Source organism: Marmota marmota, unplaced genomic scaffold (genome assembly GCF_001458135.2).
Source record: "Marmota marmota marmota unplaced genomic scaffold, marMar, whole genome shotgun sequence".
Lineage (NCBI taxonomy): Eukaryota > Metazoa > Chordata > Mammalia > Rodentia > Sciuridae > Marmota > Marmota marmota.
In genome coordinates, this window is record NW_025999853.1 from 17,635,134 (window position 1) to 17,655,071 (window position 19,938).

The 19,938-nt window shown below is 41.1% G+C and overlaps 1 protein-coding gene across 6 annotated transcripts in view; it reads right to left on the reverse strand.

Moving 5' to 3' along the window:
* Plekhg7 (pleckstrin homology and RhoGEF domain containing G7) overlaps positions 1 to 19,938 on the reverse strand; it is a 64,982-nt gene that overhangs the window by 25,584 nt on the left and 19,460 nt on the right. For 3 of the 6 annotated variants that reach the window (XM_048804035.1, XM_048804029.1, XM_048804046.1), the window contains exons 4-9: positions 17,106 to 17,233; positions 13,907 to 13,947; positions 7,373 to 7,471; positions 6,380 to 6,682; positions 2,398 to 2,493; positions 1,553 to 1,654 (exon numbers count right to left, since the gene is read on the reverse strand). In XM_048804035.1, the coding sequence (XP_048659992.1) occupies positions 1,553 to 1,654; positions 2,398 to 2,493; positions 6,380 to 6,682; positions 7,373 to 7,471; positions 13,907 to 13,947; positions 17,106 to 17,233 (769 nt within the window). The remainder of the gene's footprint in view (positions 1 to 1,552; positions 1,655 to 2,397; positions 2,494 to 6,379; positions 6,683 to 7,372; positions 7,472 to 13,906; positions 13,948 to 17,105; positions 17,234 to 19,938) is intronic. The other 3 variants (XM_048804032.1, XM_048804042.1, XM_048804038.1) reach the window with 3 other exon arrangements.

Below are 19,938 nucleotides of genomic sequence, written 5' to 3' on the forward strand. Positions count from 1 at the left end.
AATACAACTAATTTTTTTTTTAAAAAATATGGTATTCCCATAATAATATTAATACCTCAATAAATAGTCTCTCTCCCACCCCCTTGTTTAAAGAAAATTCGAGTCAGGACTTCTTGATTTAGTTTACCCTTTGATTTCCACTCAGGCTTTGTTGAGGCCAACACAACCTGCGTGGTACCAGTGACAAATACTGCCTTTGATTTCAGTGCCCGTGAAGGTTGAGGGTAAGCTTGAGTAGGTGGTGAGTAATCAAGGCAACGACATTCACCTTTTCATCCAGTGTTCTTAAAAAATGCTCATTTGTTTAATTCTCCTAGTTTCTAAAACTATAGTAACCTGGAACATCTCTCTCAAGTTCTGTATTTGAAAGTGTGTTAAAGACATTTAATAAAGAGTCTATTAATATCTCATTCTTTAGCACACTGTTTTTTTTTTTTTTTTATGAGAAGCTGGTATTTCTCCAGACTGTTTACTAAGAATTAAATTTAGAAAATCTTTGACTTTTAAGGAATTGAGAGCACCTGAGATTTTAACTAATTCCCCAAACTTTACATTCTCTTTCTTATTTTTTATAGCTTTTAAAGTTTAAATCTGGTTTCAAAGTTGACTAAAGGATCCGCCTACTTCATACCTAACTTCCTACTTATTTTTACCTTGTGAAAACTCCCCTTTCTTCATATCTCACCTTCAGGATTATTTTCCAGGAAGTACTTCCTTCCAGTAACTGCCCCACCTTCTGCCCCAAAGTAGAAGGTTTCCTTTGTTGGATGCTTATAATAGCTATGTTTTTTTTTTTTTTCTGCAGCATTCCTCTGAATTTGATTATATAATCATTAGTCCCATTATTGGATTAATTTCTCTTCCTTTGGACTGCAAATTCCTCAAGGCATGGAGCTTGTCTAATTTTGCATATTGTGTACAGAATATCACCCTCATACATAGCACTTACTAAGTGCTCAATAAATCTCAGTCTATGACTTTTTATATGGAGTATAAGAATTCAAATCTTGCTAAATGTCATTAGATAGGAATTGGGTGAAAAAGGTCAAAGTAAAAAAAAAATAGGTGGGGGGTGAGGTCAAGAAATACGTAGCACTTGTCAAACAAGGGCTACCAATTTTTCTTTTCTCCTCATTTCACATGCAGAAATATTATCAAGGGTACTGATGGATTTGAAAGTTTATTTTGTTCCTTTCTGAGAGACTGGCACTTTTGTTACAAGAACAATTCAACCATGTAATTAGTGAACACTAAACTATTGCCATGAATATTGCTTTAAATTGAAGTCATTTAAAAAACAGACTTGGAAATGGATTTTCCATGCATGCAGATCTTTGTGTCAATAAAACCCGGAGGAGATGTGACACTGGGAAAACAAAATCTGCAAGTTATTTTTGAAAATGTTGATTGGTGCAGAAGGGGATGGTTCCTTTGTGGGAGGGTAGTGGGAAAAATTTCCCAGAAACCAAGAAAATCAAGTAGCTATGAACAACCATCCTGGGAGGTGGGTGAATTCATTGCAGGAAGCTGAGCTCTCTCCGAGGGATCTTACCTTTGCAAGCACAGAAAGGAAATCCATCAATGGTGAAGTCTCAGAAGCTTCTACGTAGACCTTGATGATGCTGAAAAGACTGTTCACAAAACCAAGGCTTGTCTAGGGCCAGAGAGAAAGAAAACAAGAGTAGGCACACACGGAGGGCTGAGGGATAAAAATTTGATGAACCTCAAATATCATTCTTACAAATGCTTCCCATTTCAAATTCACCTCCTAGCAAAATATCAAAGATTTATTTTACTCTCCTCTTAAATTATATATATATATAAAAGGAGGGTAGAGAGCAAGAAGGATTTATTTTTAAAGACTTATATATATTATGGTATATATAATATTACAAGTTTTTATAAGTTTTTTTATTATACTTTTTATTATATTTATTTTTAAAGACATATATATATTTATTTTTAAAGACTTATGTATATAACATTATATACCTATTATAAGTCTTTAAAAATAAATCCTTCTTGCTATCTCTCTACCCTCCTTTTTGAAAGATACTGTTCACTTATAATATATGTGAGAAAAGGATCTTCACTTAAAAAATAAACATTTATAAAGATGATGGAGATCTTAGGAATACTTCTACTTTCTTAAATAGTCATGGAAAAATAAAAAGTGAGGGTTAAGGAATATCTACAATCTCTTGGAAAATGTTGGTGGATGTTTAGCCATCCTTATAAATCTGAACTTCTAATCATCAGATTATGTGGGGATAGAAGATGTAATAAAGCATATTTCAATTTCCATTAAGGAATACAAGACCTGTGGATGCACCATGCATGAATTTTCAAGATCATCTGGTGAATTTTAACACATCCCTACTTCCTACTTTGGCTCACCTGAGTTAACTCCTCCAGGTTTGCAAAAAGTCTCCATAGATCCACATCCAGGAGATATTCGTGAATTTGAAGATATTTTAATGTATTCAAAAAGATCTTAAAAAAAATAAATGCATATTACTTTTTGTTTTTAAAATTTGAAGCATGCCCTTTTCAGAAACTTTAAATATAATCCTTCTGGGTATAACCTTACAAAACAATGTAAATATCAGTATTCCCAAGGCTGAAGAATTACCCTCCATACAAATCATGACATTTAAGCTTCACAGAACACACGGGAGACGTGCTCTTCAGTGCAATGTTGCTCCTCGTGTGAGTCCTGAGAACATGTCTGTGGAACATGATCAGTCCAAATGGTCTTGCTGCTTTCTGGGGCCAAGGAGTCCCAGAGGCTACCTTCTTGCCAACAGCCCTGACTGGAGAACAAAACAACTCTCCTGCTGTGTTCTCAGTTATTCTTTCCTCTGCCAAACTCCAGTGTTCTTTACTTTCACGGAATTAGAAATAGAAAATTAGTGAGTGAAAAGCTGAAAAATGGTAGAACGTTTTGAGTTGGATCAAGGTATCAAATATTCATGAAAACGTGAAGGGAGTCTGGGTTATTATTACTTGATTTGATGCTTTCACATGACAAGGGAACTAGACAGAAAGGGAAGGAAGGAGAACCACCATCCTCACAGATAAGCTGCTCTTCTACAAACTGAAGGGAGAGCAGCTAACGGGCATAGGAATACTGTGGATATAATGGATGGGCCACCTTCGAGGGGACAAAGAATTCTAAGGGTGAAAAGATGGGACAGGAGATGGCTAACCTTCTCTAGTTCCCATCCCCCAATATTTCATTAGTGCAGTGTAGAGGGTTCTTTTTTTCTGGGGGGCGGGGTGGTAGTAATAGAGATTGAGAACTTAACCCCAACCCTTTTATTTTTTGTTTTGATACAGGGTCTCACTAAGTTGCTTAGGGCTTTGCTAAACTGATGAGCCTAGCTTTTAACCTGTGGTCCTCTTGCCTCAGCCTCCTGAGCTGGGATTTCAGGCATGTGCCACCATGCCTGGCCAGTGTGTGGTTTTTGAACATGGATGAGACTTGCTTGGAGGTCTTGTTAAACCAGACCTTCACCCCCAGAGTTCTTGATTTAGTAGGTCTGTGATGAATCTGAGAATATGCATCTAACAAGTTCCCAGGTGATTGGGATGTAGCTGGTCCGAAGGCCACATGTTCATTACCATTGATTTACAACTTCCCCAATCCTTATAATACTGGTATCAGGAAACCTGTCAGTGTCCAAACATTTAAAACAGTTAATTGTAAAAAAAACAAGAACTCATTATAATAGCTCAACTAGGACAATTTAAAAGAAATATTCTTTTTGCTTTTAAAAAAGATTCATTGCTTTACAGAACATTTTTTCATTTTTAAGAAATACTGAGTTCTCTAGTATATTTATTTTACCATTTGAGTTACAAATTTTCAATTCATAAGCAACTTTGGGAAACTTGTTGATTGGTTGATTGTGAAAAGGGATGTACATAGTACATATATATTTAAATACTCTGGGGCATTTGAAAATATACCTTTTTTTAAAAAAATATTGGGAATTAAACCTGGGGGTGCTTTACCACTAATCTGTGTCCTCAACTTCTTTATTTTTTAATTTTGAGACAAGGTCTTGCTAAGATGGCTGAGGCTGGTTTTGATCTTGTGATCCTCCTACTTCAGCCTCCTCCTTTGCTGGGATTATAGGTCTGCACCATGGTGCCTGATGAAAATATGCATTTTCTTAAACCAAAAATGACAGTTTGGAAAGTTGGGCAGCTTACAGTGGGATGGAAATTTTTGTGCTATTTAGTAGGATAAGGGAGGTGCGTTGCTCAGGGGCTAAAGCTCTGCCGCGATCATTTGCTGGTTACCATGGGGTTGGGGTGCCCTTCCCTGATAGCAGCCTAGTTTTTACCTTAGTATCTTCTCCTCCCCAGGGAGCACACATGCCACATCTTACTCCCAAGGGATGGGCCTGGATTACCTTAGGTCAATTAGCATCCCTTCCTTATCTAGCTAGAGTAGTGGGTTTAGTTGTGAGCACATGATCTACACTGTCCAATCAGTATGGATCTCAAGATTCAGGCCATCAATGCAAGAAGATCTCTCTCTCTACCTGCTTCCTCTTCCTCTCTCTCTATTCATGAGTTCAAGGTCAGCAGCCATTTTTGTGACTAAGAGGAGCCAGTCATGGGAGGAGGCTGATGCCACAGAAGGTGGGAATAAAAGATGAAAAGAAATGTTGTCCCTGGTTTTGAGTTCTTTGATCACCCACTCCTGAATTCTCTCCCACCTCTGAACTTCACAGGCACAGGAGCCAGTAAAATCCTGTATTATTGAAGCTAGTTCTCTGTTAGCTTTTCCTATAAGCATCCTAACCAATATGGACTCTAAGTTTCAATTTGTGGTTTAAATTTTGCTAAGTAAGGTACTTAGTGCTGTGACTGTCAATAAATCTTACTGATAAAAAAACAACTGACACTCGCACGTAGCACTTAACAGATTTCAAAGGAAACACTTTGATCACCACAATGATTTAGTGCATAGCCAGAGGTGGCATAGTCACTCACTTTTTATAGCTTAATACAGGGATCATCAAACTATTGCCTGCAGGCTGTAAATCTGCACTGCCACCTGCTTTTGTGAAGTATGTGGTACTGTGATCCTGTCGGTCGTGCATATTCCTTGACATATTATCTGTGGCCATTTTTGCACTGTGATGGCAGAATTGAGTAGTTAAAACAAACACCATGTGGTCTGCAAAGGCTGAAATATCTACTATTTGTATTGCTCTGGTTTCAATGTGTTCCCTGAAATTCATGTGCTGGGAACTTAATCCCCAATGCAACAGTGTTCCGAGGTGGGGCCCAAGGAGAGGTCACCAGGGCTCTGCTGCCAGGAATGGATTAATGTTGCTAACGTGGAGAAGGTTCATTATCACAAAGTTGTTATGACAGTGAGTTTCCCTCTTTATGACCTCTCTTGCCATATGACGCCTTCTGTCATTTTAAAGGCATCAAGAAAGCCCTGACCAGATGCATCTCCTCATCTTGTATCCCAACCTCCAGAAGCATGAGCCAAATAATTTAATTTCTTTTCCTTGACAGATCACCCAGTGAGATTGTGTTACAGCAACACAAAATGGGCTAAGATAAGGATCTTTACTATAAATGACTGCCAACCTCTGGTTTAGGACATGGAGGACTAGACTTTTCAGCAGTTACATGAGAGTTCAAAGGCAAATTCAGGGTTTGAACTCAGGTCTCCCAAAATAGTGCTTTTTTGCTGTGAGCGCCCAGTGCTGTGGGCAGAGGCAACCTTGGTAGTCACATGGCCTCTCTTGTCCTACAGTCTTGGAAGAAAGCTGCTCCCTTTTCTCCTTGCTCTATGGTTCTTCTATAAGGAATCCTCTGCTCTGAGTCCCCCCCGATCACATCCAGAGCCCATTCACACAGAGGATATCACGATGGTACTGTGTATTCTGATGACACTGCGTTACAAGTGGATGACAGCTCTGGAAATCTGCGACTGTGCCCTGCAACTGACCAAAGCATTCACCTGGCACGGTTTGGGAGGAAGCAAGAACTCTGGGCCAGGAAGCCACCAAAGATGGGATAGGCTGCCTTGATGTAGCTGTGAAATCCTCGATTTAAGGATGTGTTAACACAGGTGAGATCTGGATAGTAGATGGGAAGCTGGGGTGATTTATTAGGTCTCCCTCAATCCTGAAAAGATGTGTTCAAGAAAAGAATGGAGAGACAACTAAGTAGTAGCTAAACAAAAATGAACAATGAAGAAAATGTTCTTCAAAATCCTGAGGAAGGGGGATAAAATCTCTTGACTTGCTTTTATTTTATTTTTTTAGCATGGAAGAGATAAGCAAATTCCCAAAGAACCAAATTAATATTTTTCATGTATTATAAAAATGAAAGCCTGTGTTACCATCTTAAGAACCAATAAATGGTCCAAGAAATAAGTGCATTCACTCGTGAAGAGTTCCCACACAGCCTCTTGCTGCTTTCCCAAGTCTGATCCATCAGGGGGGAGTTTCTGACGTGTTTCCATGACTTCGTTCCAGGTCTTATCCTGTACGTGGGGAGAAAAGAGAGAACAACACATTCCGCCCCCCCGTGGTTGACCTGCCTGCCGTCTGCTTTCTTTGCAGTGTGGTAAGAATCCTGCAGGTCCCCCGTGTCCCTGTTGGCAGTGGCTCCTCAAGCTACAAACCACAGCTTCTCCCTGTGGCTGGAGAAAGCCAGTCCTCCTGACACAAAGCATGGGAGTTTAAAATGCAGAGAAATTCAAGCTGACGATGCTTGGAATGTTGCGAGAGAATTTTACAAGTCCTGTATTTTATAACCTCCACGATCTGAGAAGCCTGATTCCAGGTTCTGCTGGCAAAGCTCATTGAAATTAACTACTCAAGAATCGAGAAATGAGAGTTTAAGACTCGACGAGACCTTAGAAATTGATTTATCCCAAACAACTAACTTTGCAAAGGAGGTTCTGAGACCAAGAGGGGCAAACCGTTGAAACAGCTAGAGTCATTTGTCCCTTAAGGACAGGATATGTTCTGAGAAGTGTGCTGTTGGCTGATTCTGTAGCTGTGTGAACCTCAGCATGTACTTGCACAGACTAAGGGGGTGACGATGTCACTAGGCCCTCGTGAGGAGATCCCCAGAGGTGTGGCCTGCTATTGACCAACACATCATTGTGTGGTGCTTGGCTGTCTTAATTCTTCCTTAGGGCTTCATGACCTGCCAGAGGCTCTCATTCGCATGACCTGATGGCAGATAGAGTGCTTTCCCCAGGTCTCAGTGTCCTGCCCAGCCCTGGGCTCCTCCCCTGTGCCAGCTGTACTTTGACAACTTAAAATAATGACCAAGAAAAGACAAAGGAAAAGCTGTGCCACTTTGTGAGTGATGCGCACCCTACCTTAAAGCGGCGGAACTCGTAGCCCCTGAAGTCTGTGATCTTCACAGAGGACAGGCAGTTTTCCAGCTCGGCGACCAGCTTGTGTTTGTCTTTGTTCTGCTTAAAGACGAATAGAAACAGGATTTTCAAATGTGAATTCTCAAGGACATGGTTTTGGTAGCTTCAGCATCTTCAGTTGATTCTCTGACATTTACGAGAACAACTAAACCACTAACAGACCCAGCCATGTTTAGGCATGAAGACTTCCGATGCCTTTTAAAAAAAAAATTGATTTGTTATATATGACAACAGAATGCATTACAATTCATGTTGCATAGATAGAGCACAGCTTTTCATATCTCTGGTTGTACTCAAAGTATTGAGCTACATCCTTTGTGCCTTCTTACATGTACTTAGGGTAACGATGACCATCTCATTCCACCATCTTTCTTACTCCTATTCCCTTTCTGAGCTATATATAGTCAGATTCCTAGGACCACGGAGGAGCTGGTGGCAGAGGCTCATGAGAATTGTCTATTGTAAACCTCTCCTCTCACTAATGGAAAAAAAGCAAAGAATGGTCATAGAATCAACAGAGGGACCCAAGTCTAGTGCCACCTCTGGTTGATACCTGTCCTTCACAATTTCAACACTTCTGGACCCTGGACTGTAGGACATTTGCATAAGAAAGTGCCTCCGGCCTGTCAGTTCAATCCCTCAGTTGGCATATGACTAAATAAAACTCACAGTGTTAAATGGACTTGGCTAACACGATGATTCTGTGCTGAAGAACACCAGAATAGGAAAAATGCTAGTTTCCTTAAAACAGAGCTTCCCACTTATTTCTGTTTAGTCTTTATTCTTTTTTAGTTTGTTATTTTTAGAGGTACATAACAGTAGAATGTATTTTGACATATCATACATCATGGAGTATAACTTCCCATTCTTGTGGTTTTACATGATGTGGAGTTACACTGGTCGTGTATTCATATATGAACACAGGAAAGTTATGTCCGATTCATTCTAGTGTCTTTCTTATTCCTATTTCCCTCCCTTCCCTTCATTCTCTTTTGTCTAATCCAATAAACTTCTATTCTTCCCTCCTCCTCACTTATTTTGAGTTAGCACGTACATATCAGAAAGAACATTTGGCTTTTTTGTTTGTTTGTTTTTGGGATTGGCTTATTTCAATTAGGATGAGAGACTACAGTTCCATCCATTTACTGGAAAATGCCATAATTTCATTCTCCTTTATGGCTGAATAATATTCCATTGTGTATATGCAGCACAATTTCTTTATCTATTCATCCATTGAAAGGCACCTAGGTTGGTTCTATAGCTTAGCTATTGTTAATTGAGCTGACATAAACATCAATGTGGCTGCATTACACAGTCTTTATTCTTGTTTTAGAAATCTGACTTTAGGGCTGGGGTTGTGGTTCAGTGGTAGAGCACTCACCTAGAACATGCGAGGCGCTGGGTTCGATCCTCAGTACCACATAAAATAAATAAATAAAATAATTTTTTTTATTTATAGTGTCCAACTATAAATAAAAAAAATCTGACTACAAAGATAATGTGATTATTGCAAAGAAAATTTGAAAAGCAAAAACACGATAAAAATTAAAGCTACTCATAATCCCCACCATCAGATAATCATTTTTATGATTATATTCATAATTAATTTTAAGGGGTGTCATATTTACATGCCTTTCTATAACTTTATTTTTTCTTTTTCTTTTTCATAGCTTTATATAGGTAAAATTGAAATACAGTAAAATGCACATATTTGAAGTATGTAATCTAATCAGTTTTGACACATATGTAACCAATACAATCAACATAAAGAGCATTGCCATTACTTTTTTTTAAATTTGAAATTTCTTGAACTGTTTCCTGCATGATTTATTATGTTAAAAATCAATCACCTTAGGATATATAGAACCCACCCCCCTTACATCATCTATTTTAAAATTAAATGGAGCACTTATAAATATCTCAGAGGTCAAGGAAAAAAGCCCAAGAGAAGTAAATAAAAAGTGCTTTGAACTAAGTGATAAAAGCTTACAATATCAGGATCTGTGGGATGAAACAGTACTCAGATGAACATTTATAACTTAAAGTACTTGTATCAGAAAAAAATTAGAATCATAATCAAATTATTTTCAAATTATGTAGTAGGAAGGAAAAAATAAGAGTAGGAGCCAAAATATATGAAATAGAGAAGAAATAACGCCGCTAAACTTTAATAAAGATCAAACAAGCCTAATCAAGAAAAAAGCAAGAACACAAAAATGAATATGGATGGAAAGGGAGCTATCAAAATAACCCTACAGATGCTAAAAATAGACTAAGGGAATATTACAATTGTATGCTAACATCTGTGATAGCTTACATAACACAATAAATTCTATATTAGAGAAGGACCCACGTGCTGCTGAGAAGAAAGTGTATTTGGTCATTGATGAATGAAATATTCTACACAAGTTGGGATAACTTGATTTTTAAAGGTGATCTGTTAAGAACATTTCCTTGATTCAGTATTCTATTGCAACAGCAGAAACTGCCCACATAAGCAGTTTGTGTTATCATTCAAACTAGGAAAAAAACTATCACATAACTGTGTATAGGACTTTCTAAAGCCAACTTGGCTGCATTTCAGTGGCATGTTTATCACAAATAATTTCTCAGCTTGCTCTCTTGCCTCTGGGTGCAGGATGCTGGCAGGGATCTGAAGAATTTGGTGCAAAGGAATCAACGTTAAGGACATGAGAAGGCATGGGCTCTCTGCTGCTGTGGGGCTGAGAGGGGACCCTGGGATGGGTTCAGAGCGTGCTGAAGCCTGTGGCTGGTTTCTCAGGTGGGGTCGGAGCACAGACTGAGGAAATCTATTGTAGATTCTTTAGCCTCCACAGTAGCAAAGGAATCTTGGAGCCAGTTGGGGACCTCCTACAGAAATTGAGACATATGCCTTTTGTTGATGTCTGAAACCATGGCGACTGTGTGTTGTGGCAATAAAAAAAAATCAGCAGCCAGTTGGAAAAGGCAGAAATTGAGACAATGGGAGCAGCCTTGGAGTCGTGGGGAAGTGGGCGCCAGCTCCGTTCCCTGAAGGGCATTCGCTGTGGCTTGCCATGGGTTTGACCAAACCTCCTAGTCAAAGCCTGGTGGCTATGCCAGGGAGGAGAGGGGAGGAGAAGCTTCTTCCAGTGGACACAGTAACTTTTTAGAGTCACAGACTCTCCTAGCTCCTTGCTGCTTCTCCTGTGGCAGCCTTGGCTAGGAGAAGAGAAGCACTGGGAGAGCATTTGAGAGGATATGGAGGATGGAGAAAAGTGAGAAGCCAAGGTAGATTCTGGGTTCTCAAATTTAGTCCCTAAGAGGTAATTGGGATGCGAACTTGCAGTAGACACTGGTGACAGGGAACTAGAGGGAAATTGAAGGTTAAGACAGAGTATTTACACTTTAGAATAGTTTGCAAAGAGTGACATTGATTCAGTGAGGACAGACAAGACCTTTAATAGTTCTGATGACAGAAAGGAGGAAGGAATGAGTGTTCAGGTCTGGTGATGGAGACCCCCCACAGTTAGAGGAGTGGTATGATGTCAGGGATAAAACAGACTGAGAGCCAGACTGCCTGAGACGGCTAGAGACAAATCCCTGTTTGGGGATATAAGCTGAATGACCTCAGGCAAATTATTCAACCTCTCTGAACCTGTTTCCCCACTTGTGAAAAGGGGGTAAGAATGTTATCTACCTTGTTGGATTGTTGTGAGAATCTGAGTGCATGTATGTAAAACAAGACATGAACAGACAAGGATATATGTAAATAGAAACAGTGCCTGGTGGCCTGGTAATGTGGTAGCATTACTTTAGCTTTATTACTAATATTTTTTATTGATAGGAAGAAAGGAAGGAGGGAAGACAGGCAGGTAAGAAAAGAAAAATCTGTAAAAGAAGTGTGCAACATTGATGTGGATTATCCTTTATTAGGATATGAATCACTTGATAAGGCTCAGAGGATGAAGGAAGGAAAGAGACGTATTGATTTTAAGGGAAACAGATATTGTGTCCATATGGAAATGGGGCTTTTTGAGCAATGAACTTTCCTTCATTGCTGAGAACCTTTATCAAAGACATTTTGTCATTTCACAAGTCAGCCCTCCGTTTCCACAAGTTCCACATTCATGGATTCAGCTAATCACTGACCAAAAATATTCAAAGAACAATCGTGTCTGTACCGAACACGTGCAGACTTTTTCTGGTCATTATTCCCTGAATGATGCAGAATAGCAAATATCTACATAGCACTTGCAAGTATTGGGTATTATAAGTAATAGAGATGATTTAAAGTGTACAGGAAGATGTGCTTAGGTTATACGCAAATACCATGCCATTTCATGTAAGGGACCTGAGTCTTCTTTTTTAGTGTCTCTCCATCACTGCCCCCCCACCCCAGAATGCAAACCATTTAGCATCCTCAATTTACATATCAGGCCTGACCTTTTCAACTGGCATCTTAGATGTCTATGGCCCAATACTTGGCACATAACAGTCACCCAATACACATAGGGACATGCCGCTCCCTTATGGGGAAAGAAGGGCCTGATCTCAACAGCTTTAGGACATCCTGCCTGTGGCCAAGATCTTTGCTTCTGAAGGAACATGTCTCCTGGAGCTTCCTTGACCTTGAGGTACCCTCAGGAGGGCCAAGGGGAAGTGACCCCCTTCTGGGACCTCAGACCTGACTAGTGACCAGCCCTGCCTCTGTTCACACAAGTAAGGTGCTCAGGAGAGGCCGCCCTGTCTCAGACCTACCAGGAAATGGAGCACACCCCTGAGTGGCTGAAGACAACAGCCTCAGTGACAAGGGTGTCACCCCATTATCAACAGGTTATGATTTGCAAATCGCAATATTCAGATCACATTTTGTATGAACTTTTTTATTTCTGAAAAACAATCATGTGAAAGTCCATCATATATCTGACTGTGAGAATAGGTAGTGTCGGGGGCCGCGCTGGGCACAAGTAAAGCACCCTCCTCAGCCCTGAGTGATGAAGGTACTGAACTGGCATCGCAGGCCACATAGTGTGCGAAGCAAGTGGGCCTTACCTCCGCTTGGCAAGGAAGGGCTTCAGCCCTGGGCTTGAGCGTTACCCAATGGGATTGGGCAACCCCCTTTCTGAAATTCTATCTCCTGCCTTATTTGGGTGGAATATTCTATGGAATGTCTTTTCCCTGATAAATAGAGGGGTTCTGGGGACACTTCTCTCTTGCCTTCCAGCAAGGAAGAGGACCCTTGAGGTCACAGAGCAGTCCCACCCTCAACCTGAGAAACTCATGTCTGTGTGTTGTGTGGGTTCTGTGTCGTTTTCTTAGCTTAATGTTGCAGCCAGCACCTTTGCACCCAGCTCATCTCATCGGCCCAGCCAGTTGGTGGGAAAGTAGTTTTCCAAACTCTAATTAAAAATACTACTACTACTACTACTACGGCCACTCTTGATTGCTTACAAGTGCTCAGCTCTGGGGGATGCTCCATGTATATCCTGATTCCCTTATCACAACCACTCTGTGGGGCTGGCATTGTCACTTTCCACCTTTTGTTGGGGGTGGGGGGAATCTGAAGCTGAGGAAGGTGTATCAATGAGCCAAGGTCCTGGGGCAGGAAGTAAAGTAGATGGGATTGAAACCTCGGGGGGGATTTTAATTTAGCTACTAGACTTAAAAGGCACGTCAAGACAACATGTGCCCATAGGACCATCGCAGATGTCAGCAACTGTTAACATACTGACTGGAGAGGCCATGTGGGCAGATTTTTAACAGAACAAGGCACAGTGACTTCCCATAAGGCCTCACAGCTGCTGGCTGCCATATACAGGTCTTAAAACTGGTACTGCCAGAGGCCAACATCAGTCTTTTCCCTTTCTCCAGAAAACAGGAGTGTGGGGTGCAGTCATGATCATGCATACTCCCCCCTCTACCCACGGCCTGCCAGGAAAGGCTTGACTTGTCCTAGGCCATAAGGACTCAGGGACTGCTGATTTAGATTTATTACTCTTCAATAATTGACGGAACCAAGAACAAATTAAAAAACCCACTAGGATTAATCCAACAGACTCTCCCAGAAATAGAAGTGTATTTGTGGAATCTGTTTCTGTAATACCTCATGAATTTTTTAATGTTCCCAGTATATATGGCGCTGCCTGCAACCCGGGGCACACACTCATGTAAGTTCTACTTCGCGGGGAGAGGTGCGTCCTCAGTCATACCAGGGTATAAATTCAGTGTTGTGAAGCATCACCATGTTAGAGTTGCTTCACGTTTTTGCAGAACTCATTAACTGCTGGCAATTAGCACTGTTTTGCTCCACAAAATGACACCATTTGGCATGTTCTATCGCCAATACTGTGGATGTGATGATATCATTTACATTTCATGTGCCATCTGCTTTTAGGCAGAGAGAAAGCAGAATAAAGAGACTCTTCAGCCGTTTCTTACTTTCTTAGCTACAGGAGGCTTAATTAAAAACAAAAAATGACAACGTGAGACACTTACCACTCCTCTCTTGGAGAAAGGCCATCTTGTTTTCTTGGATTCTGGTGGGTGAAATAAAAGCAAACATGTTGTAACTCAGAGCAACTGGTGACAGATCCTTGCAGGGCTTCGTGAAGCTTCCTTTTTGAAAATAAGCCAAACAGAATTCATCCTGCTTTCATTCTTTTGAAAATACATAGAATGAATATTTATATTTTTGCAAAGGAGTGAATGATGCAGTGTCTGACCTGGTTCTGCTGCCTAAAGATGAATCATGCAGGTACCAGGAATTGAGCCCAGGGGTGCTTAACCACTGAGCCACATTCCCAGCCCTACTTAGCATTTTATTTAGAGACAGGTTTTCACTGAGCTGCTGCTTAGGGCCTCCGTAAGTTGCTAAGGCTGGCTTTGAACTCACAATCCTCCTGCTTCAGCCTCCCAGAACTGTTAGGATTACAGGTCACACACCTGGCTCATGCAGGTCTTTACTAGGGTATTGTTTAGATTCCTTTCCATTATCACTTGGGGAGAAATCTATGAACTACAATAAAGATGTTGAGTAATGGGCTGGGAAAAATAGCTCAGTAGGTAGAGTGCTTGCCTTGCTTGTATAAGGCCCTGGGTTCAATCCTTAGCACCACACACATACACACACACACACAAAGATGTTGAGTAATTATTAGAGAATCATAATGCTTTTGGGCTGAAAGGGCTGGGCCCTCATTCTTATGCCATATCCCACCACACAGACTTCAATCACCTGACCAAACTTGAGACTCAGTTTCTATTAACTCAGGAATCCCCAGATGCTGTTAAGTGAGGATTCCTGAGATAGGGGACATCAACATGACATCACCAATCTTTATATGTTGTCTTGTTGCCATTGGCCACCATCCAAATCATCTTTAGGAGTGGCTTTGGGATGAGAAGAGAGTATTGTTCAGTCACACATTCTTTTGGTGACCAGGTAATAAAGATCTTTTGGTCCTTTTCTGATCTTCTGGTTTTAATGTTATTTCTGCTGCTCAGAAAAAAGCTGGAAATTCCCTCTTAGATTTATAGGATGTTCTGACCACTGGGTATAGAAAATAGAAGTCTTATTGGTCTGTCTGTCTTTCAGAAGTCTGGTTCATTGGGGGTGTCTTTCGAATGTTCAATCAGACAGAAGTAATTACAACATTCACTCAAAGGATGTGTTTGAGGGACCTGCTCTACTGTAACCTTGGATGAGACCTAATCAGCCCAACTGAGTATCCTCTCATTTATTATGACCACATTATTGATCTTTATAAATGGGAGAGTAGGTAAAATTTCCTGTAGGGACAAATGAGATTCTCTATACTTAGCCCTCAAATGACTAGTGGTAAATTATGCAATTCAAAATGCAATATTTGGGATCCTTGGCAAATTTCTCTCCTCTTTTTTTCCCCCTAATTTTGAAAATAATTCTGAATACTTCATAAATATTCAGAAAAAGGTTTGAATGAGTCTTTATTAAAACCACAATCTTTCATTATCTATCTTAAATATTATCTTTGCTGAATTAAGCTACCTTAATAGTATCTGAAGGTGGCACATATGTGCATCTAAGCTTGAGAGACCCTGCCATAGACCGTGAACTTGGAACATGAGACCTCTATTCTAAACACCTTGAGGAGCGGGCTTGGTGGGTTGTGGTAGAGAACATTGCTTGTCTTCTGTATTATGTGGTGCCTGCTATGATCCCAGGCACACAACTTACAAAACAGCTAGTATGAAATGGAAGCATCACACAGCCATCATGACCTTGCTTCTCACTGTAGTGGTCCTCAAACTTCAGCTGGTACCAGGGTTTTGCAGAAAGCGAATTGCCGGACATCACTCTCAGAGTTCCTGATTCAGTATGTATGGGATGGGACCCCAGAAGCTGGATTTCTCACAACTTCTTGGGGTGGGGGATGCCAATCCTGCTGATTTAAGACCAGTCTTGGGGACCCCTGATCTAGTTGTTCATGAGTGTGAGTGTTTATGAAGCATCATGAAACGTGTACTAACCTATGTTAAGAATACACTGGATTCAGAACTACTTCTGCCTTGTAGGGGTGGATCCTGAACACCCTCTCTCCCCTTGGTTTGGTTATTTGCGGTGTGGTAACATAGGGGACAATAGATGTTGGTCCTTATATGTTGTGCCACAATAGACAGTAGCTGTGGAAGAGACCTACACAGAATGAAGAGCTGTTCATTCTTCTGTATTCCTGGGGCTTCTGCATTCCACATCCAGAAGGCTACATCTGCCCATGTTGGGTGACTGATACAGACTGGTGGAAAGAGCTGGGGACCAGAAGTCTGGAGCTTAGATCCATTCCCTGGACACTAACCAGCTCACATGGTGACTAGGTTGCTTCTCCTTCTTGGGTCTCACTTTGCACATATGTGAATAAGGAATGAGCTTGATTATTTTCAGATTGTTTTACCAGGTATCCAAGGTTTCTGGGGATTGCCTGGTGTGAGTCTTTTGGGTCTACTAAGATTTAGTCAATGCAACTTTACCTAGATCTATTTTATACTTTGGATTTTCATTAAGATTTTTTTAGGTAAAACATCCAGCTAGGAACAAAACCAGCTTAAAGCTACTATTATGGGCAATCTTTAGACCTCATTTTTAGCTATCAAAGACTTCAGTTTTCTTACCCTCAGAACCATGAGGAAAGCACCCTGAACAACTGCTCTTTCCTTTCACAGCTGAGGAGTCAGCCCCAAAGCTGCCTTTCCCTGTTAGACACTAATCTGTTCTACCACCTTTGCTACCCCCTGGGACCACTCTGGTTGGAAAGGACCAAAGTGAGGCTGAAGTTCAGAAGTGGGTGGGATATAAGCTTTGTAGCAATTATTGGCAAGCTGCCCATCATCCCAGTAAGGACACTCTGGTCCAAAATGGTCACTGTCACTGATGCAGCTCTCCTGGGTCCTCAACTTGGAATAAATTATGACAAGAGGACATCGTGAGGAGAGACCCATGACTTATCCATCTCTGTAAATGGAATGCCTAAAACCAAGACTGGGAGTCAGCTGTTTCCGGTCCTCTATGCCTGGGTCTGTTCTAATTGGCGAGACTTCTGTTCTAACTGGTCAGTGCACGTATTTCACGAGTTTTTAACTATTGGGAACATCTTCCTGGCTTATGGCATTATCTGTCCCAGAACAGGCTTATCATGAACATAGGCTGAATGAACGGGACCTGGATTCAGCAGTAGTAGTGGGTGGCACAGGTAATCTGCAGCTCCATCAGAAACCAGAAGGTCCCCGGGAAACACCTCGAGTCCAGGTAAGTTCAGCACCACAGAACTGCGCCTGCGCTCGTAGAACCTGTGCTTAAGAGAGGAAAGACGAGAGCTCAGAGCTGGGGTGCAGGTGGGATCATTGTTCAGACCCTCTCTGGTCACATAGACGTGGCTGCTCACCACCTGATATCTGTCCTCCTAGGAAAGTCTCAGGACCGCTTGAGGATCCAGGCACAGGTGGCCACAATGACACACACAGACTACATTTACTGGCCACCTCTTTGGTCCTTATTGACCATTTATAATTTTAACTAATCCAAACCAGAAGAGGCCATGTAGAAATACTAACATGAATGTATCTATTTGCTCTGATTGGGAAGGATACCAGGAGGAATTCCTAGTATCAAACACAAAAGTCTTGCCAATGAGGCACACTGCCTCAGAAGTGAGTAGGATGGTAGAGGTGGCCTCTGGCACTTCTAGTAATTCAAAGCCAGTTGTTTGAAGTCAGCACTGTTATTGTTCTTAGAGAAAAACAAGAACTATTGCAGGAAAAGCTTAGCAAGTATATATATATGCCTGTCTTTTCCTCTACTCTGTTTCATGAAATTTTCTTTCTGTTGGATGTTCACAAAATCAATAATTTAAGTATCAGACACAGTGGGGAGAAGGTCCAAAGTCACCGGGCATTTACAAAGTGCTATTCAAGGAACACAGCTGGAAGGGCGTCTGCCATGCCGGGAACTCGTCCGGTACAACGAATTCTAGAGATTCTCCGTTTCCTCATCAGGACCATGCAGATATTTCTTTAGTCTATTCTATGAAGCAGAAGACACAATTCCTTCTATTCACTGACAGATGTGATCTTGAAATTCTCTTTTAACAACCGACCATCTAGAATATAGGCGACTTCATGTAGATAGGGATTTTGGCTAATCCAAAGCAGAAGTAGTCATATGGAACTGTCAACACAAACGCTGAGGAACTGCCTAGGAAGTTGAGAGCTCAGGTTTGTCTTGCCCCTTTAGTTGTTATGATTTTGTTCATTGTCCTGTAGCACCCCTGCCTCCCCTGTCTCCCCTGTCTCCCAATTAGCCATGCGTGGCACTCTATGAATCTGTTAGTGCAGTTCTTTCTCTGAGCCTTCCACTTTCCTACCTGCCTGTTACTCTAGACATACCATGCTTTTAACCAAAGTCCCCTGGTTCTGACCTTCCCTGAGTGATAACTTTCTGCCTGTGCTTTCTCTCTTGCCTCTTAATTGTGCCATCTTGGATCTCATGGTTTCCTTCTTGTCTAGATGTCTGATGTTGGGGACTAGTCACGTCCTTTCATGTCCATCATGCTGCTGAACAAAATCTGGTTTACTTCAGCACCTTCCGTGGAACTTATTATAAACACCCATCCCTACGTCCCACCTTTGGGATCTTGATTCAGTAGGTCTGTGGCCAGCCCTGGTGTCAGTAGTTTGACTCAGTTCACCCTAGAAACTCACCAGAGTCAGAGAACAAACTAATTTTAAGGCTATAAATAACTTGATATATACCTTTCCTTTCTTGATATACACCTTTGCATTTTAAGGATTATTTCAAATGTTAAGCCTTTGGCTAAAAAACCTTTCCATACTGGTAGTAGGACAAATTGTTTAGCACTTTCTAATTGGTAAACAACTTAAATCCGGTAAATTTCTACAAGACATATGAAGAACGCCTCAGCCTCTGCTGTCGGCATATGAGAAAGTTTGCTGCTTTCTCATGCTTGCTCCAAAGAGTCTTTGCCAATTCTCTCTGGGACCCACTGGGTCAGGCCCTCAGCATTTTGTCCATAGTGACACGATCACCTCTTAACTTTTACCTTCAGCTGCATCTTTGTGATTCCTGTACACAGTCACTAAACATGAGTAATCCACAATTTAAGTCCGACCTCGATCCCCTCTGCCTGCAGAAGCTCTTCATCTTATACCAGAGAAACACATTGTTAAGCCATGCACCCAGGCCTTCTGTGATACTCTTGATATTTTTTTACTTGACAATTTTTTTTTTCTGGAAATAGGGAATGGTTTGGAAATCCTAACAAAAATGGTGTTTTACACCTCTGTACTTTGGGAGTGTTTTGTCCCTTCTGACCCTCCCAAGCTTAATATGAAGAGATGCAGGCCCATGGGGTACCTATGTTAAGTAGCTTAAAAGGGAAACACATACATAAAATTTGGCTCAGCTTCATTCCATTATCTATATTTCCTGGGATTTAAAATTTGGTTTTACTTTCCTTTCTCTGATTTTCTCAATGCTCGGTCCCTGATGAACGTGAATGAATGAAACAATCCTCTGATCTCCTCCCTCATGGGAAATGATTTATTTTATAAGGTGGTTTTGTAGATTCATATCTTATTTCCTCTATTATCCTAAGCTCCTAGCTCCTGGTTTAAATCCTGCAACTTTGTAAGGATTCAGTAACATTTGTCAGGTAAATGGAACAATAACCAAACCTGTACAAGCTTAGAGCAATGAGTGTCCTTTTCGAGCACAAACTTCTGCAGAATGTGTGCTCCAGTGATGGTTAGCTTCATACTGGTCCTTGGACACTCTCTGCACCGCATGCCTCCATGCCTTGGTCAGGTAGTTCCCATCTGCCTGCCCATCTCCACTCTGTCTTACTGGCAAATTCCAGCATAGGTATTCTTCCCCCAGAAGTCTTTCCTGATCCACTCAGGAAAGGTCAATTCTCTCCTCTGCCACTCAGAAAGATTTCATTGAAGTCTCTAACTGGGTCTTTTTTTTTTTTTTTTGG